Raw genomic sequence first — 27,743 nt, forward strand, 5'->3', positions numbered from 1 at the left:
AGGAAGCACCAGCATTAGCTCAGAATGCGTCTGGGCATGGGACAGACTCAGCCCGGCCTCTCCTGGCAGAGTTAGGAAGAACTACACTTCCCAGAATCCTTGGGTTCTGGTGTGGACTACATTTCCCAGAGGGGATAGCGATAGCCCCTGAGGGTCCCGGACCTGCGTGGGTTTTGCCGCTGGCGTGAAAGGCCTCCCGGCGTGAGGTCGACCCAGGCAGCACCTCGGACAAGTCCCTACCTGAAGCAGCTGTCTGGCCGTGTCAGTTCCGGAGCATAACACTTGCAGCCCGCGGAACCCCCGGAGGCCTGGGCGAGGTGAGCGGCGGAGTGTCGGCGGGATGCAGGAGGGAGGACCGGGCCTCGGGAGGATGCTGTGTCGGGGCGCGGGGCAGAGGCCCAAAAGGCGAGAGCGGGTTCTTCGTGGGTGCCGGCGGGCCGTGGGCGGGGCGCCACCGGCTCTGTCTTCTTGGCACCACCGCCTCCCACAGATGTGCCCTGAACGGCGCAAGTCGAGCACTAACTCCCCATTCGCTGGGTTCTGCCCCCCTGCTGCTTTCTCCCGACCTGTTCCCAGAGAGATACCTGCGCGGCTCCTGCTGGCGTTTTAATTTGCTCCGGGCCGGCAGTGAATGTGCAGATTATTTCCTTCCCCTAACATCGCCACTGCCCTCCTTAGTGAAAGGCTTGTTTTGCGTGAGAAGTGAGTCACTTGGTTTTCCCCAGTGGCAGAATCGGGACTGGAATCCCAGTCTTCGGTTGTCTGTGCCTCCTCCGTCAAGCCTGCTCCCCGCTTTAGGAGAGCTGATGTGTTCCCTTCCGGAAGCAGGTTTTCTAGAAAAATCTGGAAATTGTTTCCTTGACAGGAGGGGGAGGAGTTGGGTGGGAAGACTTGGATGGAGAAAGGTTGTCACGTGTACGCTGGGAGGTTAAAGCATGTGCTCTGTAGCCAGCTGTGGTTGGAATCCTGGTGCCACCCTCCCTTGGCTATGTGGACTGGGGTAAGTTGCTCCCACTCTGCCCTCAGTTTCCTGATCTGTAAAATGGGGGTTGACAGTGCCAACTGTCCCAAATGATTCATTTAGTGCCCGACACTTGGGTGAGGCTCAAGGAGCTGCTGCTACTGCTGATAGAGTCCTAGGACCTTTTCCTCTGAGTCAGGGAGAGAGCTGGGCCCGGAACAGGATGACCCAACCCTTCTCTCTGGTGCTGTCTACTCCTAGGTCCTTCTCTGAGGGCACATGGTATCATTCTCAGGGAATGTAAAGGTTTCAGAGCTGCTGATTCTGAGGGGTGGAAAGAGAAGGGGCTTCCTCCTGGCTCCCTTTTTCTTCTCTCAGATCTGACTTCTGGAGACTTCACCCATCCTCAAGGAAGACTGCTCAGAAAGAGGATATGGCTGCCGAACAGAGGGAAGCAAGGTCTCAGGTGAGCTCATTGCCCTCTCAAGTCTTATAGACAAATAGATTTTTTTTTTTAAATCTTCAAACTGGAGTTCTCCCCCTAATACAATCTTCACCAGGATTTGGAGCCCATATCCTTTTCTCTTTGAAGAGCTGGCCCACAGAGGTGGATGGTGGATTCCATAGGGAATGTTTACTTCCAACCTTGCAATCCGTATCTAGTATTTCTCTTTTGTTTTCCTGGTAGACACTCTTTTATTCATTAATCTCAGCTCACCATGTGATTACTAAGTAGACAGGTAAGATGCCACATGTCTTATATCACTTGAGGTCAGAGCAAACAAACATGGACACTTGGCAGCGTTCCTTTCTGGCCCGGCCCCTTTGCTCATTCCTGTCCCTCTCCCTACTCTTGGCCAGAATGCTTTTCTTTTTCTTTCCACCCCTGAGAATCCTCATGTTATCTTTCCCAGGTTTTTCCCAGTCCATAGTTTTTAGTTTTTTTTCCTCCCTTTTAACTTTCTGGATCATGTATCGGCTTCTATCACTCTCTTGAAAGCTGATCTTGACCTACTATTCTCATCTTTATGCTGTGGAAATGAAGGTGGGGCCCCTATCCAGGTTAACCATGTCAGAGGGAACATAACTGGAGAGGTCCTTTGACTTCAAGAGCAGAGAGAAGACTCCTCAGGAAGTGGCAGGGAGGATTTTGTGGGTTTTCAGCAGTGGAGAGTCAAGGTATACAGGGTGTACAGTTAGAAGTGGGGCTCTCAAGGCAGACAGCCAGTTTTGAACCCATATCCTCTGTTGCCATTTATAGGCCTTAGGCATCTGCGTCTCCCTGTGCCTCGGTTTCCTCAGCTATAGAATGAGAGTAGCAACCATGCCTGCCTCACAGGGTAGATGGGAGGATCAGGTGAAATTACAGCGTGGAAAGTGTTTCAATCGGGTCTGGGCGCATCAGAGACATTCCGTAGGTGGTGGTTGTGGTAGCTGAACAGTATCATTCTAGTCCACGATACTATTACTGTTGGTTGATGGAAATGACTACAGTGTTTTTCGGACCCAGAAAATCCTGTCAATTTTTACTCATTTTCATTTAACAATAATATTGATAGTTAATGTTGCTAGGGGATATCCCGAGGGCTTTACCTTTGTTCTCACTCTCATAACAGCGCAGCAGTTATTACCCCATTTTACATGTGAGGGAACTGATGCTCAAAGAAGTCAAGTGACCTGAAGTCAAACCCAGGTATGTCTGGCCTCTCAGTTCATGCTGGTTATTGTCCAGCCGTTCCTCTGGTGCATTTCTCAGAATGCAGAGCAGGCCCAGACCCTGTGTTACCAGAGCTCTGTGCTACATGATGTTGTATGTCATTTGAAGCCGTGAAATGTGGTGATTGATCTTCTGAGGCAATGGCTAGGACCCGCCCTTATATATTCGAGCTGCTTGGCTTTCCCATTCCACTCCAACAAAGTCAGGCTGCTCTCTTGCCCAGAATCTTCTCCGTCTCTATATGACATTTTTCCCTAACCTCACCTGCTGCGTGGACTTCTATGTAAAACTCAGTGATGGGATGTTTTAGGGTCAGAGAGAGAATATACCAAGTGCTGTGTTAAAAGGAGACTAGTTATCTTGTCTCTGCCATTAATAAAGTATGTGACTTGGAATCCTAACTGCCCTGGATCTTGTGTTCCTCGTCTCTAAAATAAGGATTAATGTAAATGATGTGTGGTCATATTCAGCTACACATTTTCTTTTGTTGTTCAAATTCATGCGCTTTTCTTGTCTGTTAGTTTAATTGTAAATTCTTCAACAGCAAAGATCATTTCTTGTATTCCTCACCAATATTAATTTAATGCCTCATCTTACCATAAAAATATTGCATAATTGTGGCAAAAAACTTTACAGATATATGTGCAAAATATGCACATATATATGTGTGTATGTATATATGCTTGTATATGTACATACATGTATAGATGTGTGTATGTGTGTGTATTTGTGTATATATTTTTTCCATATGTGCAAAAAAACCCTACCATCTGGAGATAATTGCTGTGAGCCATTTGTTATGTATCTCTCAGCATCATTTTCTATGTACATATTTAATTTTTTTCAAAAATGGGAATAAACTATACATACTGATACATAACCTGCCTTTTGTAGTTAAGATTATCATGAATGTCTTTTTAAGTCAACATTGTTAACTTATACCATCAGTTTTAATGATTGCATAGTACTTTATATTGATGTGATAATAGGTAACATCTGAACCTTTAATATAAGTTTGGTACTGTTTTAAGTACATTGTGTGCAGTATTTCAATTATTTACTAATTATTTGGTAGGTTTAGAGAGGCCTTTTACAGAGTGTTAAGAATGGAGCCTTAGACATGCACCTGAAATTGGAATCCCAGCACTACCACTGACCAGCTTTATGACTTTAGACAGATGTCCTCCCCTCTCTGTGAGTTCTCCTGTGTAAAATGAGGATAATAATAAGTACCTTCTTCTCAGGGTTGTCATGAAGATAAAAGATTTACACTAAGGAATAATATAAGGCTCTAAGAATAGTACTTGGCCCGAAGAAAGCATTCAATAAACAATAGCTATTTTAATTGCCACTATTGTCCTCAGGCTTCAGAGAGCACACAGATAATGCCTTAAATTATTTAACCCAGCCTCTGTCAATGATTATTTAGGTTGTTTCCATTTCTTTGTTGTTACTAACACTGTAATAAATGTCCTTGTGTGTGCATATTTTTGCATGGTTCATTATCAAAGAAATACAGTAAATTGGAGACTTAAAGAGTATAAACATTTTAACGCTCTTAATATGTTTTATTGAATTGCCTTAAGAGTATTCTGATGAACATTTCTACTAATGGCCTTAATACCTCCACACATCTCTGTGGTTAACACAGGGCATGGTTCAGACTTCATGCTACTCAGTATATATTTGTCACAAATCACGTGTTCATTAAACAAGTGACTTGAACCTTTCAGAACCTAGAATAATATAAAGGCATTTCATGGTAACCTGACTACTTCCCATTGCTGCCGCCGTCACCCTGTGTGATGGGTGGTCCTGGGTGAGCTAGGATGGCTTGTCTCTACAGGTGTCAGTGACGTTCGAAGATGTGGCTGTGCTCTTTACACGGGATGAGTGGAGAAAGCTGGCTCCTTCTCAGAGAAACTTGTACCAAGATGTGATGCTGGAGAACTATAGTAACCTTGTCTCATTGGGTAAGGAAATGTTCTTTGATCGGAAATTGGGATAATTCAGCACCCAAATCCCTGGATAAAGGCCATGGATCATCAAAATTTCAGCTGAATTTTGCCTTAGCACTGTACAAATTGGATCTCCAAAAATAAATCTGAAAAATTTTTCCTCATAAGCATGGATGCCTTGTGCCTCATGGATGGGACAGTCTACAGAGCTGCACATTAGAAATTCCCTCATAGTTCAAGCCATTCCCACTATGATGTGTTTGCTCATTTCTAAGCAGAGAGCATCCTTCATCCTCCTTCTTTGACCCACCACTTGCCTTTCCCTGTTTTCTTTTCCAGCCAGATGAACACCATATAATCCATATTTTAAAGGGAGCTAGATAGTGTTTTCTCATTTTAAACAAGCTACCTGTTACATGATCCTTTCCATAGATACCTGTTTATAGATATTAGTCTGGAATATCTCACATATTTCTTTTTCTACAGAAAGCTAATGGTACTGTATTTCAGGGCTGCGTGTTCATTGTGTTTCCCTAATATGTAACTGATTATTCCATTGTTAGGTTCTCCAAGTCCCTTGCTTTTTCCCTAACCCACTCCTGTACATCATAGGGGCATAGCTTGAGCACCCCACAGAAGCTCTTTGCATCATCCTCTCAGTTTCCACTCAGAACCAGTTACCTCTTTGTGTCAAGACTGAGTTTGTTGTTGTTTTTATTTTTTTGTCCTTTTTTTTTTTTGGCTGTGAGCAGGACTCCCATTTTCCAAACCTGAAGTGATCTCCCTGTTGCAGCAAGGAGAAGATCCCTGGAAGGTAGAGAAAGAAAGCCCTGGAGGTTCCTCTCTAGGTGAGTGGGTGGGGAATCTCTGCAAGCAGCAGTCTGGTAAATGAGTGGATGTGAGACTTGGAGATGTTGGTCAGTGAACTTTCTCCAAGTTCTCAGTCCTCAAGAAATGATGGAGGAGGAATGCTAAGGCCCTCAGTCACGAGTGTCCTCTTTTTCTCTTACAATTACTTCACAGGTGAACCTCTCAGGATCTTTTTTCTTATTCTTTCCTGTTTCAGAGAAGGGCTACATGTTCATGTATTCATTCAGCAGGCTTAGTGTATCTCAGGAACTGTAGCTGATTCATTCTGACTGAAGGCCAGCGTTATAGGAAAAGAAAGAGATGAGAAAGGAAATAGATTGGAAAGCTGGGCGGGGGCCACACTACGGTGCTCTGGTACAGTTCTTAAAGATGAGAACCGTCCATGGTTGACTGGAAATGATTTAAGAATTTTTTGATCGTTGTACTTCTTTGTTTATTGTTTCTTGGCTGGGCGGGGTCTTTGTTGCTGTGTGGGTTGCTGTCTAGTTGCCATGCTCGCGCTTCTCACTGCCGTGGTTTTTCTTCTTGTGGCTCCGGAGCACAGGCTCAGCAGTTTGAGGCTCATGGGCCAAGCTGCTCCTTGGCCTGTGGGATCGTCCTGGATCAGGGATTGAACCTGTGTCTCCTGCGTTGGCAGGCTGATTCTTTACCAGAGAAGCCCCAACTCAAGAATTTTAAGTTGAAGAATTATATGGTCCTTGATATTTTGGAAAGACTGGTCTGAATCTAAGACACTTTAAACATCCTGAGGTGGGTCCCTATGTTTGCACACAGCACCACAGTTAGAAAGAAGGAGCACCGGTGTGGCCTGAGCTCCAAGGCATGTGAGAAGCTAAAGCAAGTTACAGAGCATGATCACAACCTGTCACCATTTACGTGTAAAGAAAATTACGTGGTGTTTGTCTACATGCATGCATGTGAAAGTAGCTCAGTCATGTCCAACTCTTTGTGACCCCATGGATATACAATCCATGGGATTCTCCAGGCCAGAATACTGCAGTGAGTAGTCGTCCCCTTCTCCAAAGCATCTTCCCAACCCAGGGATCGAACCCAGGTCTCTCACTTTGCAGGAGGATTCTTTATACCAGCGGAGCCACCAGGAAGCCCCTGGTGTTATGCATGTTTGTCCACATGCATAATATGTGCTTAAGTGCTTAAAAAACAGTCAGGGGACACTAGTTACATGTGGACTGGGATCAAGAATGGGCATGACGAAAGGGGGCTTTATTTACATTTGATTTTATTAGAACTTTCACAAAATATATCCATGAAGTCCTTAATTATGTAATTTGAATTTAACAAGAATAATCACTTTGGAAACATTGTTGGGCTTAGATTTGAAGTGAGAAAAAAATAGAGATGGGAACCTTCTAGAGATTATTGCATAAGGTAGGCAAGACATTACCTGGAAGAAGGCATGTGTAGTGGGTTCAGGAGGAAAGAGGAGGGCCCCCTTTGTTAAGTGTATATGATGAGTTCCGTGTGGGATGGATTTCATTTGAGATGTGAATGAAATATGCGTAGAGGTCCGCAGTGGACAGTTATAGAAGGATTAGGGGGTTGGAACTCAGCAGGGAGGTCAGGGGCCATACGTGTGAGAGGAGCCTCTAAAGCCCTGAGCTGAGTAGGTGGGGGAATGGAGGAGAGGTCAGTGTTCCAGGAAACCTCAACGCTCATGAGGTGGGTTAAGGAGGAAGCTTCTGTGGCTGAGCCAGAGAAGCAGTCACCAGAGGAGAGAGATGGCAGAGGTGGCTGTCCTGAAAATTGGGGGCTGGCAGCTGTTGAATTGGGGAAGCTGGGGCTCTGGGAGAGCCAAGTTCAAACCCTCATCCACTGCTTTCCTGTCCCATGATAAACAGCGGTGCTACCTTGGCCAGAAGAACACAGGTCCTGCCCTGGCAGAGCTCAGTTGAGGTGAAGACTAAGTGCACACAGGAGTGTGGAATGACAAGTTCTGGTGGGGATCTTGGGGGAAGAGCCACAGGAACTCTGTGAGAATGTGGATCAGGCAGGGTGGTGCTTCCTAAGGAAGGTCCTTGGATGTGAGACGCGTTCAGAGGGTGTGTGTGAGTCCAGAGAAAGGAAGCTGGTGTGTAAAGGTGGGAGCAGGGAGAAAGGGGGAGGGAGCAGATCCCGCTGAGACGGGAGCCCTATCACGGGACCTGGTCTGTGCCTGAGAGCTGGTCACAGCCTCTGAGGAGTTGAAGTAGCCTGGCCACCGGCTCAGGCTTATATTCTGCAAGGATCAGCCTGCAACCAGTCTGGAGCCACCTGGCGTAGATGTGGTAGGACTTGTCTTAGGTTGTTGTCAGGTCCCAGTAAGTCAGTGGACCCATCAAGATGTGGAATTGGGGCTCAGCAGACACTTCATGGCAAATAGATGGGGAAACAGTGGCTGACCTTATTTTTCTGGGCTCCAAAATCACTGCAGATGGTGATTGCAGCCATGAAATTAAAAGACACTTACTCCTTGGAAGGAAAGTTATGACCAACCTAGACAGCATATTAAAAAGCAGAGACATTACTTTGTCAACAAAGGTCCATCTAGTTCAGGCTATGGTTTTTCTAGTGGTCATGTATGGATGTGAGAGTTGGACTGTGAAGAAAGCTGAGCGTGGAAGAATTGGTGCTTTTGAACTGTGGTGTTGGAGAAGACTCCTGAGAGTCCCTTGGACTGCAAGGAGATCCAACCAGTCCATTCTAAAGGAGATCAGTCCTGGGTGTTCATTGGAAGGACTGATGTTGAAGCTGAAACTCCAGTACTTTGGCCACCTCATGCGAAGAGTTGACTCATTGGAAAAGACCCTGATGCTCGGAGGGATTGGAGGCAGGAGGAGAAGGGGACGACAGAGGATGAGGTGGTTGGATGGCATCACTGACTCGATGGACATGGGTTTGGGTGGACTCCAGGAGTCGGTGATGGACAGGGAGGACTGGCGTGCTGTGGTTCATGGGGTCGGAAAGAGTTGGATGCGACTGAGCAACTGAGGTGAGTGAATGAGTGAGACGAGCTATGAGACAGGCTGTCTCGATTCCTAAGGTGCCCGCACCTTTAGGAGAGTGCTTGCTTCCCCATCCAAGGGGAGATCTTTTGAGGTCAGAACCACACTTGTCTCTTTATAGCTGTCATTTGGGAGAAATATACTAATCTTGTGGGAACAGCTGAAGATGACCACAAAATAAGCAGAGAACTGAGGCAGTAGGGAAGCAGTAGAGAGCTAGGAGAGGCATCAGCCCCACTGCCAGGCGTGGGCTGAGCCTGGCGTGAAAGATCAGAGGGAGAGGAGGAGGAATTGTTGCCCTTCCGTTCACCTTGACAGCCTCTGATCCATGAGGAGTCCCCCTTTCTGAGTTAGGCTTTAGTTGGATTAAATTGAATGAAAGTACAACTGTCTGGAGCTGTCCAGAGAGATTTTGGAGCCAGAAAATAAAGTCTGTCACTATTTCTGTTGTTTCCCCATCTATTATTTGCCATGAAGTGATGGGACCGGATGCTATGATCTCAAGTTTTTTGATGCTGAGTTTTAAACCAACTTTTTCACTCTCCTCTATAACCTTCATCAAGAGGCTCTTTAGTTCCTCTTCACTTTCTGCCATGAGGGTGGTATCATCTGCATATCTGAGGTTATTGATATTTCTCCTGGCTGCAATCACAAACCTTGATTCCAGTTTGTGCTTCATCCAGCCCAGCATTATGCATTATGTACTCTGCATATGACATGGTGACAATATACAGCCTTAATATACTGCTTTCTCAATGTGAAACCAGTCCGTTGTTCCATGTCTGGTTCTAACTGTTGCTTCTTCACCTGCAAACAGGTTTCTCAGGAGGCAGGTCAGGTGGTCTGGTATTCCCATCTCTTAAAGAATTTTCCACAGTTTGTTGGGATCCACAACAAAAAGTCAAAGGCTCTAACATAGTCAATGAAACAGATGTTTCTCTGGAATTCTCTTGCTTTTTCTATGATCCAATACATGTTGGCAACTTGATCTCTGGTTCCTCTGCCTCAAATAAGTTTATCTGCATCATATTTTAGATTCCACATGTAAGTGATATAACGTGGTATTTGCCTTTCTCTTTCTGACTTCCTTGACTTAGTATGATAACCTCTAGGTCTCTTCCTGTTGCTGCAAATGGCATTACTTCATTCTTTTAAATGGCTGAATAGTATTCCATTGTGTGTATATACCACATCTGCCTTATCCTTCCGTCTTTTGATGGATGTTTAGGTTGTTAGGATGCCTTGGCTATTGTAAATGGTGCTGCTGTGAACTTTCAGGTGTGTGTATCTTTTCGAATGACAGTTTTTCCCAGACATATGCCCAGGAGTGGGATTGTTGGATCATATGACAACTCTGTTTTTAGTTGTTTTGAGGAACTTCCATGCTGTTTTCCATAGTGGCAGCACCAATTTGTATTTCCACCGACAGTATAGGAGGGGTCCCTTACCTCCACACCCTTTGCAGCATTCTTCCATCTATTTTAATCCCCTCATCGTGTGTTACTTTCTCTCAGAGTCCTTATCACTGCAAAATAGTAAGTATTTATTTATAATCTCCTCTGTCTCTGAATTATAAACTCCCTTGTGCTGGGTTATCTGTTTCATTTGTACCTATTTCTCCAATACCTAAAACAGTGCCTGGTCCAAGTCAGTTTCCAGTTAATGACTGCATGAATGACTTGCCTGTTTTTAGGCACACCCACTTTCCTCTGATTCCTTGTCCCTGTTTCTCACCTCCCCTTGTTCTTTCTCTTTTTTTAACTCCTAGTCCATTTCTATAATTTTGTCATTTCAAGAATGTTATTTAAATGGTCATACAGTATGTTACATTTTAGGATTTTTCTTTTCACTCAGCATAATTCTCTGGAAAATTTTTAAAGTAGTTTCTTGTATCAATATTTCATTCCGTTTGATTGCTGAATAGTTTTTTGTAAAGTACACATACCACAGTTATATAACCATTCACTTGTCGAAGGATACAGATTGTCTCCAGTTTCTGACAATTACAAGTTACATGGCTAAAAACATTTGTGTACAGGTTTTTGTACAAAAGAAAACCTTCATGTCTCTGTGATAAATGCCCAGGAGTATAATTGCTAGGTCATGTTGTAGTTGCATGTTTAGGTTTTGAAGACACAACCAAATTGTTTTGCAGAGTGGCTGTTCCAGTTTATATTCTACCAGCAATGCAGCAGCATATGAATGATTCAGTTCCTATGTATCCTTGCCAATATTTTGTGTTGTTGCTACTTTTAGCTTAGCCATTCTGATAGGTATATACCGGGTTTCCCTGGTGGCTCAGATGGTAAAAAATCTGCCTAAAATGCAGGAGACCCAATTATACCTGTAATTTAACTTGCATCTTCCTAAGTTCTAATAACATTGCACGTATTTTTTGTGTGCTTTTTTGATATCTGTATATCTTCTTTGTTGAAATGTCTGTTTGTATCTTTTATCCATTTTCTAATTGTATTATTTGGTTTTTTGCTGTTGAGATTTGAGAGTTTTTTAATACATTCTGGATCGTAGTCATTTGACGGATATGTGGTTTGCAAATATTTTCTCCTAGTCTTTAGTTTCCCCTTTCATCCTCTTAACTGTGTCTCTTGAAGAATGAAAGACTTAATTTTGATGAGCTCCAGTTCATCAGTGCTCCCTTTTATGAACTGTCCTTTCATTGTCAAGTCTAAGAACTCTTTACCTATCCTTAGATCTTATAGATTTTCTTCTGTGTTTTTTTCTAAAAGTGCTATAGTTTTACATTGAACATTTATCTCTGTGATTCTTTTGGGTTAATTTTTGTGTTAGATGTAGGATTCAGTCAAGATTCATTATTTTTGCTGGTGGACAGTCAGTTGTCCCAGCATTATTTGTTGAATAAGCTGTCTTCTTTCACTCAGTTCTTTTATATCTTTGTCCAAAAGCGGTTGAGCACATTTGTGACTTTATTTCTAGGTGTTCTCCGCTGTTCCACTAATCTGTGTATCTTTCCCTCTACCTACATCACACAGTTTTGATTACTGTAGCTATATATAGGCTTTAATGTTGGGTAGGTTGATTATTCCTAGTTTATTCTTCCTTTTCAAAGTTGCTTTAGGTATTCTAGTTTCTTTGCTTTTCCATGTAAATTTTAGAATAATCTTATTTATATCTACATGCAGCGATATTGTCGTAAACCAAGTAAATTTCGAGACAGTTGAGGTCTTTACTAGGCTGAGTCTTCCACTCCATGAATATGGTATATCTAGATGACACCACCCTTATGGCAGAAAGTGAAGAGGAACTAAAAAGCCTCTTGATGGAAATGAAAGGGGAGAATGAAAAAGTTGGCTTAAAGCTCACCATTCAGAAAACGAAGATCGTGGCATCTGGTCCCATCACTTCATGGCAAATAGATGGGGAAACAGTGGAAACAGTGTCAGACTTTATTTTGGGGGGCTCCAAAATCACTGCAGATGGTGACTGCAGCCATGAAATTAAAAGATGCTTACTCCTTAGAAGGAAAGTTATGACCAACCTAGACAGCATATTCAAAAGCAGAGACGTTACTTTGCCAACAAAAGTCCATCTAGTCAAGGCTATGGTTTTTCCAGCGGTCATGTATGGATGTGAGAGTTGGACTCTGAAGAAAGCTGAGTGCTGAAGAATTGATGCTTTTGAACTGTGGTGTTGGAGAAGACTCTTGAGAGTCCCTTGGACTGCAAGGAGATCCAGCCAGTCCATTCTAAAGGAGATCAGCCGTGGGTGTTCTTTGGAAGGAATGATGTTAAAGCTGAAACTCCAGTACTTTGGCCAGACTCATGCGAAGAGTTGACTCATTGGAAAAGACCCTGATGCTGGGAGGGATTGGGGGCAGGAGGAGAAGGGGACGACAGAGAATGAGATGGCTGGATGGCATCACCGACTCGATGGACGTGAGTTTGTGTGAACTCCGGGAGTTGGTGATGGACAGGGAGGCCTGGCGTGCTGCACTTCATGGGGTCGCAAAGAATTGGACACGACTGAGCGACTAAGCTGAACCGAACCGAACCGTGTATTTAGTTCTATTTTGTTTTTGTTTTTGGCCATGCCACATGATTTGTGAGATCTTAGTTCCCCGACCAGAGATTGACCCTGGCCCTTGGGCCCTCAGCAGTGAAAGTGCTGAGTCCTAACCACAGACCCACCATGGAATTCCCCATTTAGCTCTTATTTAATTTCTTTCATCAATGTTTCATAGTTTTCATAATACAAGTCTTATCTATATTTCTTTACATTTACACTTGTGTTTTTGAGTAATTATAAATGGTACTATAAATATAAGTTCAGTGCCCATGTGTCCATAGTATGTAGATATAATACTGGTTTTTATATGTTTGTCTTTATCCTGTGACCTTCCTAAATGTCTTATAGTTTTAGAAAATGTTTTGTAGATTCCGAGGAATTTTCTTTGTACTGTTATCTACAAATAGGGATAGTTTTATTTCTTCCTTTCCAATTTGTATACCCTTTATTTCATTTTTTTACCATGTTGTACTAAGTAGACTTTCAGTACTATTCTGATTATGAGTGGTGAGAGCAGACATGGTTGCCTTGTTCCAGATCTTAGGTATAAAGCATTCAGCCTTTCACCATTAAGTATAATGATGTGTGTGCTTAGTCACTCAGTCATATCTGACTCTTTGTGAACCTATGAACTGTAGCCCATCCAGTTCATCTGTCCATGGAACTGTCTAGGCTAGAATACTGGAGTAGGTTGCCATTTCCTTCTCCAGGGGATCTTCCTGACCCAGAGATCGAACCCACATCTCTTCCATCTCCTGCATTGACAGGCAGATTATTTACCACTGAGCTACTGGGGAAGCCCAAGTGTAATGTTAGCTCTAGGTTGTTGTGGATGCTCTTTATCAGGTTAAGATATTTTTCTGGGATGGCAAATGACCTTCACTTCACCAGATTACAAATTACATTTATAACCTAATAATTAGAAAAGATTTAAGAGTTCACCAACCAAGGTAGGTGAACCTTGTTTCCTAACTGAAAAAATTTATGAGACAGTTCATTTCAGTTGCTCAGTCATGTCCGACTCTTTGCAACCCCATGGACTGCAGCACACCAGGCCTCCCTGTCCATCACCATCTCCCAGAGTTCACTCAAACTCACATCCATCGAGTCGGTGATGCCATCCAGCCATCTCATCCTCTGTCGTCCCCTTTTCCTCCTGCCCCCAATCCCTTCCAGATCAGAATCTTTTCCAATGAGTCAACTCTTCGCATGAGGTGGCCAAAGCACTGAAGTTTCAGCTGTAGCATCATTCCTTCCAAAGAACACTGAGGGCTCATCTCCTTTAGAATGGACTGGTTGGATCTCCTTGCAGTCCAAGGGACTCTCCAGAGTCTTCTCCAACACCACAGTTCAAAAGCATCAATTCTTCAGCGCTTAGCTTTCTTCACAGTCCAACTCTCACATCCATACATGACCACTGGAAAAACCATAGCCTTGATTAGACGGACCTTTGTTGGCAAAGTAATGTCTCTGCTTTTCAATATGCTATCTAGGTTGGTCATAACTTTCCTTCTAAGGAGTAAGTGTCTTTTAATTTCATGGCTGCAGTCAGCATCTGCAGTGATTTTGGAGCCCCCCAAAATAAAGTCTGACACTGTTTCCACTGTTTCCCCATATATTTGCCATGAAGTGATGGGACCAGATGCCATGATCTTCGTTTTCTGAATGGTGAGCTTTAAGCCAACTTTTTCATTCTCCTCTTTCACTTTCATCAAGAGGCTCTTTAATTCTTCACTTTCTGCCATAAGGGTGGTGTCATCTGTATATCTGAGGTTATTGATATTTCTCCTGGCAATCTTGATTCCAGCTTTTGCTTCATCCAGCCCAGCGTTTCTCATGATGTACTCTGCATATAAGTTTTTTTTTCATATTTTATTTTATTATTATTCTTTTTTACTTTACAATATTGTATTGGTTTTGCCATACATCATATAAGTTAAATAAGCAGGATGACATTATACAGCCTTGACGTACTCCTTCTCCTATTTGGAACTAGTCTGTTGTTCCATGTCCAGTTCTAACTGTTGCTTCCTGACCTGCATACAGATTTCTCAAGAATCAGGTCAGGTGGTCTGGTATTCCCATCTCTTTCAGAATTTTGCACAGTTTGTTGTGATCCACACAGTCAAAGGCTTTCACATAGGGAAATTCAAATGCTGCCTGTATATAAGATGCTACTAGTAAATAGTGTTAATTTCATTGGCTGTGAAATGTTTTGCTTTTTGTTGCTTTTTTTTAATGCCCTTTGAAAAATGTGTTTGGAAATATTTTCAGATGAGATGATATGTTTGGGATTTGCTTTAGCCCGTCTGATGGAAGAGGAGTGAAGCTTATACATGAAGTGTTGGTGGTTTTTGAAGCATTGTACAATACTCTTTACTTTCATATATATTGAAATTTTTCCATAATAAAAAGTTTTTTAAATTGACATTGCCAAAAAACATTGTCTAGACCAGCATTTCTTTTTTCAGTAAGACAGAGGGTGTTCACAAATATGCAGTACTACACCCATGTATAATTATACTGTTATGTATACTGTTATGTATACCAGAATACCGATTTTAATTCTCTCAGTCTCTGGTTCACAAGAAGCCTTGTGAAAGTGCCAATTAAAATCACATTTTCGTTAAGATATAACTTTGAATCTGACTGATGATTGGATAAATCAGGGGAATGCTTTAGAAGATAAGGCCAAAAACCTATTTTGGGTTGAAAAAAAAAAAAAGATACTGATTCTACCTTCAACCCTCATGCTTATCCCTTCATATAATACTGGGGAAAGTTTTGTTAAATCTCCTGCCAACCCAGAAAATCCCCCCCAGAAGACAGAAAACATTGTCACTATTGAATAAGAATTAAACTAAATTGCATAGGTAACCTGCTGATGAGATCACACAAACAAACAAACAAAAACCCCACCCTTTTTTAATGTAGCTGAGAATTACATATTCTTGAGAATACATGTTCTTGAGGTTAGTTGTCATTTGTCTTCATCCTGGTGGCTCAGAGGGTAAAAAATCTGCCTGTAGTGTGGGAGACCTGGGTTTGATCCCTGGGTTAAGAAGATCCCTGGAGAAGGGAATGGCAACTCACTCCAGTAATTTTGCCTGGAAAATTCCATGGACAAAGGAGCCTGGCAGGCTACGGTCCATGGGTCACAGAGAGTGGACATGACTGAGCAACTAACACTTTCACTTTCAAGAGGACTGCCGACAACACAGCTATACATTTTTTTGTATTTATCCTAAATTCACCAGGCAGTTGGGCTATATATGTCCTAGTGATAAGAAGACTTCTAGTATCCTATGATGAGCAGACAGTGGCAGTTTGGAACTAAGCACTAGGCTAAACTTTCACAAGGACAGGAAGATAGTATCACTATATTTCTTGATGTTTATATGTCAAAGAGATGACTCCCAAGCTTCAAGAATTTTTAGTGCTGGTTTGTAATGCTAACAGAGGCTTTACAAGTTTAAATACATATCAAAGGCACAGAGGAATGATTTACAAATAAAAGTTTTCTCAAAGAATATGCTAAGAAAAAGGGTGGGAAAGCACATATCTTTCCATTTTGACAAAAGGGAAGATTCAGTTTTTAAATTTCCACTAGCAAACTACTGATCCCCTAAAATCCTAGGAAACTGTAACTATTGCCTGAACATCTTTCCTGCTTATATCTGCCACTGTCTAAGGATAGTTTGGATACTATTTAAAGTGCACATTTGCTTCTGTTTCTATCTTTCGTTTTCGTTGTAGAAGTGATCACATTTTGCATTGATTGCACGTTGAATTAATTTGTTTCTCATGTTAAACTAGGCTCCTGGAGGAAACAAAACATTTCTTTTCATTACTGGATCCCTAGTGTCTTACAGAGCAGGAGTCCCGGTAGCAGGAGGTGAGTGGTAAGCTGCATGACAGGAGGTGAGCAGCAGGAGAGCAATGGAAGTTTCATCTGTATTTATAGCACCTCCCCATCGCTGGCATTTACCACCTGAGCGCTTAACTCCTGTCAGAGCAGCTGTGGCATTAGATTCTCATAATAGTGTGAATGCTGCTGTGAACTGTATGTGCGATGGATCTAGACTCCTCACTCTTTATGAGAATCTAATGCTTGATCTGATGTGGAACTGAGGTGTTGATGCTTTTGCTGGGGCGGGGCGGGTGCAAATACAAATTATCCTTAGCAGAGCGGTTTGACTGCACAGAGACCATAATAAATCAGTTGCTTGAAGACTGATATCAAAACCCTATCAGTGAGTGGCAAGTGACAGCTAAGATGTATCTGGTGGCAGGCTTTATACTGGCAAGTGAGTTGATGAATTGTACAGCTGCATCTAGTGGTGGGCTTTAAATCAGAATCTTACACTTATTTTAGTCCACGCATTGCCTGTCCATTATTTTATTTATCACTTCTATCCACGTCTCTTTCCCTCATTGCACACTTGTCTCAGTCACATTTTTGATAATCCCACAAAGTAACCCTTGCCAAATAAGTAAAAAACAAACATCACTGAAGAGCTTCTTTGAAAAGGGGGAAGGACACAATAATGAGACAGCAGAAGGCTCTAAGACTGCCAACAAAAATAAAGCTGCATTTAAAAGAAAATTGGGCTTCCTTGGTGGTCCAGTGGTTAAGAATTCACCTTACAATGCAGGGGACACTGGTTTGATCCCTGGTCCCGGATGATCCCACATGCTGCAGGGCAACTAAACATTTGCACCACAACTGCTGAGCCTGTGCTCCAGAACCCAAGAGCTGCAACTGCTGAAGCCCTTGCATTATAGAGCCAATGCTCTGCAACAGGAGAAGCCACCGCAATGAGAAGCCTGCAGCCTCCACAACTGGAGAAAGCCTGCGCACAGCAACGAAGACCCAGCAGCCAACAGTAAAATAAATAATAAAAGCTAAATAGAATACCAGTAGTCCAACTTAAATTACAGGTTTATTGAAACAGGTGATTCACATTCTCTAAGCCCACTTTGTATGATATGTGATGACTGGCTATCCAACAAAGTTTCGAAACCTTCGAAACTGCTTTACCACAGGAAGACCAAGCACCCTGCAATAAAATGCAAGTCTCTGGAGTTTTTCAAAGGGGGAAAAAAGAAAGTGAATATGAAGAACAAGCAGTTACTGAAGGCCACCACTTCATCAAATGTGTCTGCACTGAGCATCATTCTTAGGGCTAACTGCATTGCTAAAGGTAAGAAGTCCCTTACTATTGGTGAAGAGTTGATCCTGTCTGCTGCTAAAGTTCATTTGTAGTGAACGTTAGGAGAGGCTGCAGTTCAAAAGGTGGCATGTGTTCCTCTTTCAGCTAGCACTGTAACTAGACAAATGGATGAAACAACAGAGGATATTGAGGCACAGTTGTTAGGATTAATGAGTCTCTGTGGTAAGCAATCCAGGTTGATGAGTCTACCGATGTTGAAAACAGGACAACAGTGCCTGTTTTTGTGCAATCTATTTTTCAGGAGGATATGCAAGGGGATATGTTATGTGCACTTTTGTTGGCAACCAACATCACAGCTGCAGAACTATTCAAGAATGATTTCATATCAGGAAAACAGAATTGGTCATTTTGTGTCTGTATATGCATGGGCAGAGTGGCTGCCATGACTGAGCTCTTAACTCCTGTCAGATAAGCAGTGGCATTAGATTCTTATAATAGTGTAAATGCTATTATAGTGTGAACTGTTCATGTGAGGGATTTGGGTTGCTCACTCTTTATGAGAATCTAATGCTTGATCTGGTGTGGAACTGAGGTGTTGATGCTATTGCTGGGGCTGGGGGTGGGGTGGGGTGCAAATACAGATTATCCTTAGCAGAAAGGTTTGACTGCACAGAGACCATAGTAATGTCTTTAGACCATTATTAGATGGTCAGAAAGCCACTAGATGGCTTTCTAGTTTCATTAAGTTCAGTTCAGTCGGTCAGTCATGTCTGCCTCTTTGCGACCCCATGGACTGCAGCACGCCAGGCCTCCCTGTCCATCACCGACTCCCAGAGCTTGCTCAAACTCAGGTTCATTGAGTCAGTGATGCCATCCAACCGTCTCATCCTCTGTCGTCCCCTTCTCCTTCCTTCAGTTTTTCCCAACATCAGGGTCTTTTCCAATAAGTCAGTTCTTCACATCAGGTGGCCAAAGCATTGGAGTTTCAGGTTCAGCATCAGTCCTTCCAATGAATATTTAAGACTGATTTTCTTTAGGATTGACTGGTTGGATCTCCTTGCAGTCCAAGGGACTCTCAAGAGTCTTCTCCAACACCACAGTTCAAAAGCTTCAATTATTCAGCGCTCAGCTTTCTTTATAGTCCCAACTGTCACATCCATACATGACTACTGGAAAATCCATAGCTTTGACTAGACGGACCTTTGTTGGCAAAGTAATGTACTTGCGTCAAAGAGGTCACTTCTGAATGTGAGTCTACTCACTGTGTTATCCGTAGAGAAATGCTGGCTAGCTGGAAAATGTCACCTTAACAGCGTTTTGCAGAATGTGATTAAAATTATCAATCACATTAAAGTACATGCCCTTAACTCATGTCTGTTTGCACATCTCTGTGAGATGGATATGGAGCATACATGTCTTCTCTTATACACAGAAGTGAGATGCTTTCTAAAGGTAGATCACTGGCCAGTTTTTGAGTTATGAGAGACATTCCAGAGTCCTTGATTGAGTGACATATTCAGCCTGCTCAACAGACTCCATATGTCAGTTTAGGGGAGAATGACAGTGTGTTTAGGTTGGCATGTAAAGTGGCTACATTCAAAGCCAAACTGGAATGATGGGGGTGGCAAGTGAACATTGGAATTTTTTATGTTCAAACATTAGCAGAGATTTTGAAAGAGACTGAGTCAAAGCTTTCTTTCTCCTACCTGGTGCATGATCACCAATGCAATTCAGAAGGGTTCTAGTTTCTCCATATCCTTGCCAACATTTGTTACTTTCCATCTCTCTATATATCTAATTAAAACACATACACACACATATATGTTTGTTAACCATAATAACAAATGTGAAATAGAATATTGTGGTTTGGATTTTTATTTCCTAACATATTGAGCATCTTTTCATGTGCTTATTAGAGTCCACTGGTATACCTTCTATAGAGAAATGTCTGTTCAAGTCCTTTGCCCATTTTTGAATTAAATTGTTTTTTTCTTATTGTTGAGTTATAGGAATACTTAATATATTTCGAATATTGACCCTTTATCAGATATATAATTAAAAAATATTTTCCTAGTCTTACGTTTGTATTCTGCTAATGTCTTCTTTGATGTACAGAAGCTTTTATTTGTTTATTTTGGCCACATTGCTCAGCTTGTGGAGTCTTAGTTCCCCAACCAGGGATTGAACCCAGACCCCAGTACTGAGAGTGCCAAGTCCTAACCACTGGACTGCCAGGAATTCACCCAGCAGCTTTTAATTTTGATGAAGTATAATTGTTTGTCTGTTTTTTCCTTTGTTTCCTGTGTTTGGGGTATTCTATTCTAGAAATCAATGGTGAATCCTAAGTCATGAGGCTTTTGCCCTATGTTTTATAGGCTTTTGCCCTATTTTATGGTTTTAGGTCTTACATTTAAGTCATATATTCATTTTGAGTTAAATTTTGTGTATGGTGTTACGCACAACACACATGAAGGGTCCAACTTCTTTTTTTTTTTTTTTTTTGCACATGTATATCCAGTTTTCCCAGCACTATTTGTTGAAAAGACTATCTTTTCCCCCATTGAATGGTCTTGGCACCCTTGTCAAAAATCATTTGCCCTTATATGCGAAGGCTTGTTTTCAGTCTTCCTGTTCTGTTCCATTGATCTGTGTTACCTTTATGCCAGTACCACGATGCTGCCGTACTGTAACTTTGTATAAGTTTTGAAATCGAGAAGTATTCCAACTTTGTTCTTCTTTTTCAAAATTATTTGACTTCTCAGGGTCCCTTGAGATTTCATATAAATTTTACCATGAGTTTTTCTATTTCTGCCCAAAAATGGCATTGGAATTTTGATAAGACTTGCATTTAATCTCTAGATTACTTTGGGTAGTATTGACATCTTATCAATATTAAATCTTATAATCTATTAATACTTGATGTTTTTCCATTTACCTTTGTCTTCTTTATACAGTGTTTGTAGTTTCCGGTGTATAAATCTTTTACTTCCTTTCAGTTAATTCCTAAGTATTTTATTCTTTTTGATGCTATAGTAAATGAAATCCTTTTCTCTATTTCTGTTTTGACTTGTTCATTGTTAGAATATAAAAACACAACTGATTTTGTATAGATTTTTTCATCCTGCCACTTTGCTGAGTTTGTGTATTCTATCAGTTTTTTGTTGAATCGTTAGATTTTCTGTATATAAGATCATGTCATCTATTGCAAACTATTATATAGAGTAGACAAACAACAAAGTCCTACTGTATAACACAAGGAACTATATTCAATATCCTGTGGTAAACCATAAGTAATGGAAAAGAATATGAAAAAGAGTGTATATGTTGGGTTGGCCAAAAAGGTCATTTGGATTTTTCCATGAGATGTTACAGAAACATTTGAATGAGCTTTTTGGTCAACCCAATATAGGTATGTGCTGTGTGCTTAGTTGCTCAGTTGTGTCTGACTCTGTGCCATCCCAGGCTCCTCTGTCCATGGGAATTCTCCAGGCAAGAATACTGGAGTGGGTTGCCATGCCCTCCTCCAGGGGATTTTCCCAACCCAGGGACTGAACGTAGGTCTCCTGCATTATAGACAGATTCTTTACCATCTGATAACTGAAGTACTGTGGTATAGCAGAAATTAACACACCATTATATGTCAACTGTACTTCAATAAATAAATTTTTAAAAAGAGCATGTCATCTGTGGCTAAGATCATTTTACCTCTTCCTTTCCAGTTTAGATACTCTTTATTTTTCTTGCCTGATTGTTCTGGCTAGAAATTCTAATACTGGGTTGAAGTGTTAAAAGTGGGCATCCTTATCTCGTTCCTGATCTCAGAGGAAAAGATTATGGTCTTTTGCCATTCAATATGATGTTAATTGTGGGTTCTTTAAGGATAGTGTTTACTGTGTTGGGGTAATTTCCCTCTAGTCCCAATTTTGATCTTCTTTTTTTTTTTTATCATGAAAAAGGGTTGAATTTTGAATTTTGTTAGGCACATTTTTCTATATCACTTGAGATGATTGTGTGGGTTTGTGTCTTCATTCTGTTAATGTGATGTATTGCTTTAGTTGGTTTTCATAAGTTAAATCATTCTTGTATGCCAGGGATAAATTTCATTTGGTTATGATGTATAATCATTTTGATGTGCTGAATTCTCTTTGCAAGTACTTTACTGAGGATTTTAAAATCAATATATGTAACAAATATTGATCTTTAGCTTTCTTTTCTTGTAGGGTTTTTGTCTGGTTTTATTATCAGGGCAATGATGGCTTCATAGAATAAGTTAGAAAGTATTGCTGCCTCCTTTGGTTTTTTGGAAGCATTTCAGAAGGAGTGGTGTTAGATCTTTAATGTTTGGTAGGCAGTAAAGCCATGTGAGAGTTGGACTGTGAAGAAGGCTGAGCGCCGAAGAATTGATGCCCTTGAACTGTGGTGTTGGAGAAGACTCTTGAGAGTCCCTTGAACTGCAAGGAGATCCAACCAGTCCATTCTGAAGGAGATCAGCCCTGGGATTTCTTTGGAAGGAATGATGCTGAAGCTGAAACTCCAGTACTTTGGCCACCTCATGTGAAGAGTTGACTCATTGGAAAAGACTCTGATGCTGGGAGGGATTGGGGGCAGGAGGAGAAGGGGACGACAGAGGATGAGATGGCTGGATGGCATCACTGACTCGATGGACGTGAATCTGGGAACTCTGGGAGTTAGTGATGGACAGGGAGGCCTGGCGTGCTGCAATTCATGGGGTCGCAAAGAGTCGGACACGACTGAGTGACTGAACTGAACTGAAAGCCATCTGGTACAGAGCTGTTTTTTATAATTATTATTGGGAGGTTTTGATTATTGGCTCAGTTGCTTTTCTAGATATATATCTGTTCAGGTTTTGTACTTCATGATTCAGTTTGGGTAGGTTTTGTGTTTCTATGAATTTGTCCATATTTTCTAGGCTATCCAGTTTTTTGCCATAGTTTTTTGCCATAGTTTTATCCATAGTTTTTCCTTATAATCCTTTTTATTTTAATCTGTGGTAATGTCATCACTCACATTTCTGATTTTGCTAGTGTGTGTCTTTTCCCTTTTGTTCTTAGTCTTACTAAAGGCTTATCAATTTTCTAGGTCTTTTCAGATTACTGATTTTGGACTTGTTGATTTTTCTCTATTGTTTTTCTATTTTATGTAATTAGGCTTTTGCCTTTGTTATTTCCTTCCTCCTGCTAGCTTTGGGTTGAGTTTGTTTTTTCTGGTTCCTTAAGTAGTAAATTATGTTTTTAAGTACTTATTTACATTTTCTTCCTAGCACTGTTTTCACTACACCCCATAAGTTTTAGTAAGTTGTGTTTTCATTTTCATTCATATATAAGTATTTTCTAATTTTCTCCCTGATTATATGTGGTATAAAGGGGGGAAAGATTAACCTGCTCTCTCCTCTTGCAGGAAATTAACAAAAAGTTAAAAAAAAAGTTAATTTTTACTTTTATTATAGAAAAGTTTAGACATATATGAAAGTAGAGAAAATAGTATAAGGAATTCCTGTGTATCTATCACCCAGTTTCAATATTTATTAACTTACTGTCATTTTTATTTCATCCCTGGTTCGCTACCAGGGGTGATTTTATCATTTCAGTGCTTCAGTGTCTTGAAATATTTTTGAATGTCACAACTTGAGAGAGGGTAGGAGTGGTGAAAAGAGTAGGTACTATTGCACAGGCGATCACTGAAAAACAAAGAATTATCCAGCATAAAATGTCAGCTGAAGTTGAGAAATCCTGCAGGATTTAAAATATCTATCTATATACACACATACACATATGCAACTTAATATCTTTACATTTTTATAATATTTATTTTTTTAATCCATGAATAGGAGAGGTTTTGCTATTGGTTCAGGTATACTTTAATGTCATTCAAGACTGTTTTAAATTTTTCCTCAAATAAGTTTTTCATATTTCTTGTGAATTTATTTCCCTAAATTTTTGTATAAATGAATATTATTGATTTTAGTATGTTAATTTTATATCCTGCTATGTCACTGATCAAGTTTTATCATTCATTCTCTGAGGTTTAATTTTAGATGTAGCATTAATAGCATCAGCAAATAGAAGTAGTTTAATTTTCTCTTTAGTCATCCTATGCCTCTTTATACACAAAGCCAGAAGGCTTTGCTTGTGTATTTGTATTGGTTAATACATCTAGTACAATGTTGGATAGAAATGAAGGTAGTTGGTATCCTTGCCTTGTTCTTGATCGTGGTGGAAATGTCTCTAGAGTTTCTTTATTAAATAAGATACTGATTTTAGGACTAAAGTATATTTACTTTACCTTGTTGAGGAAGTATCTCTCAATTCCTGTTTCCTTGTATGTGTTTATTATTAATGGTGCTGAATTTTTTTAAGGCTTTCTCATTTTCTCCAGATATACTCATTTTTTTCCCTTAAATACATATTATGGGATACTATGGTAAGTGGTATAATAAGGGGAATAGATTGTTTGGGCTTAGAGTCAGGAAAAGGTGACAGACGAGCCAACATTGGAACTGAATCTGAAGGCTACAGAGAAGTTTGACATGTAGAATAAGTGGGGAATATATTCATGATTAGAAATAATTACAGAAATGAGAATGATGTCATGGAGATAATTTATGAGCCTGTCATATGCTTTGGGTGCTAGACTGCATTTCCCAGTTCGTATTTCTCTTCTGATCCCTTCTCTCCATTCTCCTGGTCATGCGTATATGCACACCTTCTTTAAATGAGGATCCCTTATTTTATTCATCCTAGTACACCATCTCTCATTGATTATCGTTTTATATACACAGTGTTCCTTCCTATGTTTTCCCCTTCTTAGTGCTTTTTTTAATCCAGAAAGCGAGGCCTTATTTAGATATCATTAATATTTATTCCTTCTATACATTTAGTCTCAGCTAATCGTGTGAATCATCGGCACTTCCTTTTTTTATTTTTTTTCAGAATGTAAGAGCAGTCCTAAAACCACAAAGGCAACTCAAACTCAAGACTCATCATTTTCGGGGCTAATAAGGAAAACACTCAAAAAGGATGAACCATGGAATTTCATATCAGAAAACCCCTGCATATATGAAGACAGAATAAAGAAACAGAAGGACAAAAGTGAAAGTTTACAAATAATTTCAGTCACCCATACAAAAATCCTCACTGTAGAAAGAAGCCATAAAAATAATGACTTCGGCCAAAATTTCAGCCTGAAATCAGTGTTTGTTAAGCAACAGAGGGTTACTAGAGAAAAAACACCCTCAAAATATGAAATACAAAGAAATAGCTTCAGGCAGGATTCAAATGTACTTAACCAATCGAAAATAAAGACAGCAGAAAAACGCCATAAATGTAACATATGTGAAAAAGCCTTCATTCACAAGTCATCCCTTCGTAAACATCAGAAAAACCATACTGGAGAGAAATTATTTCAATGTGATGAATGTTTGAAAGCCTTCAACCAAAGCTCAGCTCTTATTCAACATCAAAGAACTCATACTGGAGAGAAACCGTATATATGTAAAGAGTGTGGGAAAGCCTTCAGCCATAGTGCATCCCTTTATAAACACGTAAAAATACATACTGTGGAAAAATCCTACAAATGTAAAGAATGTGGTAAATCCTTTGGCAGAAGGTCTGCCCTTTTTATACATCAAAAAATTCATGCTCAAGACAATCCCCACAAATATAACCCAGGAAGGAAGGCATCCACTTGCAACCTACCTGGATGTCAGAGAATTCATCCAAGAAAGAAGACCTATTTATGTAACGAATGTGGCAACACCTTTAAGTCTAGTTCATCCCTTCGTTACCACCAGAGAATTCACACAGGAGAGAAACCTTTTAAATGTGGTGAATGTGGGAGAGCCTTCAGTCAGAGTGCATCTCTTATTCAACATGAAAGAATTCACACTGGAGAAAAGCCTTACAGATGTAATGAATGTGAAAAAGGTTTCACTTCTATTTCACGACTTAATAGACATCGAATAATTCATACCGGAGAGAAATTGTATAATTGTAATGAGTGTGGTAAAGCCTTAAGTTCCCACTCGACACTCATTATTCATCAGCGAATTCATACTGGAGAGAAACCATGTAAATGTAAAGTATGTGGGAAAGCCTTCAGACAAAGTTCTGCTCTCATTCAACATCAGAGAATGCACACTGGAGAAAGACCCTATAAATGTAATGAGTGTGGGAAAACATTCAGGTGTAACTCGTCCCTTAGTAATCATCACAGAATTCACACAGGAGAGAAACCATATCGATGTCTGGAATGTGGGATATCTTTTGGGCAAAGTGCAGCTCTTCTTCAACATCAAAGGATTCATACAGGAGAAAAACCCTTTGTGTGTATTACATGTGGGAAAACTTTTAGGCAGAGCTCATCACTTATTGCACATCAAAGAATTCATACTGGAGAGAAACCCTATGAATGTAATGCATGTGGGAAACTCTTCAGCCAGAGGTCGTCCCTTACGAACCATTATAAAATTCACATTGAAGAGGACCCCTTCAAAGTAGATTTGCATGTGTGAAACCCTTAAACCAAAGGTCATTAGAATACAATTGGTAGCACATATCTGTGGGTTCCACATCCACTGGTTCAAATAACTGCAAATTTAAAATTTAAAAATTTCAGAAATATCCAAAAAACAAAATTTGAATTTGCCACACACTGGCAACTATTTTCATAAGCATTTGCACTGTATTGGGTATTTCAAGTAATATAGAGATGATTTAAAGTTTATGAGAGATGTGCATAGGTTACATGCAAATTCTATGCCATTTTACATAAGAGACTTGATCACCCTCAGATTTTGGTATCTGTGGGGAGTCCTGGAATCAGTCCACTACAGATAGTATGGGACAACTGTATACACACTTGAGAATGACTTAGTAAATGTAATGAATATGATAAAACTTCAATTTTAATTTAGTCCTTATCAGTTATTTAATTCTAAGGAAAAACTTTGACTGTGTAATAAATATGTGGAATACTTTAATACCTGTTAGTCACTTTTTAAAATATCTTGAGACAAATAAATCACAATTGAAAATACTGATTTTGGCCATTTATAAGATAAATGTGAGGTTTTTCTGTCTCTTTATACAGTGTTATACACTATATGCAACATGTAAACAGAAAAAATCTGGGTGTAAAGGTGCTGGATTTCTCATTAGAAAGACACCAATTGCATAAGCTTAATACCATGTCTCTTACAACTAACATTTTAATACCAAACAAAATCTTAAAATTATGCATTTTTAGAGCAAAGGACCAAATAATAGATAAAAATAAACTGCAACCTACCTCAGCCTCTGCAACTTACTTTTCCTAAATTTCTGTCAAACTTGGTGCATGGTTTTCATCAAAAAAGAGGCCAAAAAACCCACCCTCTGTTCAGTTCAGTCACTCAGTCGTGTCCGACTCTGCGACCCCATGAACAGGGAGGCATGCGAGGCCTCCCTGTCCATCACCAACTCCCAGAGTCCACCCAAACCCATGTCCATTGAGTCAGTGATGCCATCCAACCATCTCATCCTCTGTTGTCCCCTTCTTCTCTTCCTGCCCTCAGTCTTTCTTAGCATCAGGGTCTTTTCAAATGAGTCAGCACTTCACATCAGGTGGCCAAAGAATTGGAGTTTTAGCTTCAGCATCAGTCCTTGCAATGAATACTCAGGACTGATCTCCTTTAGGATGGACTGGTTGGATCTCCTTGCAGTCCAAGGGACTCTCAAGAGTCTTCTCCAACACCACAGCTCAAAAGCATCAATTCTTCGGCACTCAGCTTTGTTTATAGTCCAACTCTCACATCCATACATGACTACTGGAAAAACCATAGCCTTCACTAGACAGACCTTTGTTGACAAAGTAATGTCTCTGCTTTTCAGTATGCTGTCTAGGTTGGTCATAACTTTCTCTTCCTCCTTTATTTTTCTTGTTACTTCCAAACTACACCTAAGATGCTAGTTTAAGTAGGAAAAAATATAGTTTGATTAGAAAATCACTTTAAAGCTATGA

The 27,743-nt window shown here is 40.6% G+C and overlaps 1 protein-coding gene across 5 annotated transcripts; it reads left to right on the forward strand.

Annotated features, from left to right (window-relative positions):
• Window positions 1-26,780, forward strand: LOC138440755 (zinc finger protein 354B). 5 transcript variants are annotated; one of them, XM_069590594.1, is made up of 6 exons: window positions 146-317; window positions 1,223-1,427; window positions 2,578-2,654; window positions 4,525-4,651; window positions 5,389-5,484; window positions 24,677-26,780. In XM_069590594.1, the coding sequence occupies exons 4-6, from the start codon at window positions 4,618-4,620 to the stop codon at window positions 26,254-26,256; spliced, it is 1,710 nt and encodes a 569-aa protein (XP_069446695.1). In that variant the 5' UTR covers window positions 146-317; window positions 1,223-1,427; window positions 2,578-2,654; window positions 4,525-4,617; the 3' UTR covers window positions 26,257-26,780. The 5 variants fall into 5 exon arrangements, with proteins under 5 accessions (XP_069446692.1, XP_069446693.1, XP_069446695.1 ...); XM_069590593.1 differs by having other exon boundaries at window positions 150-317; window positions 1,340-1,427; XM_069590591.1 differs by lacking the exon at window positions 2,578-2,654 and having other exon boundaries at window positions 1-317; window positions 1,340-1,427.
• The last annotated feature ends 963 nt before the right edge of the window (window positions 26,781-27,743 follow it).

This window comes from Ovis canadensis, chromosome 5 (assembly GCF_042477335.2).
Source record: "Ovis canadensis isolate MfBH-ARS-UI-01 breed Bighorn chromosome 5, ARS-UI_OviCan_v2, whole genome shotgun sequence".
Classification (NCBI taxonomy): Eukaryota; Metazoa; Chordata; class Mammalia; order Artiodactyla; family Bovidae; genus Ovis; species Ovis canadensis.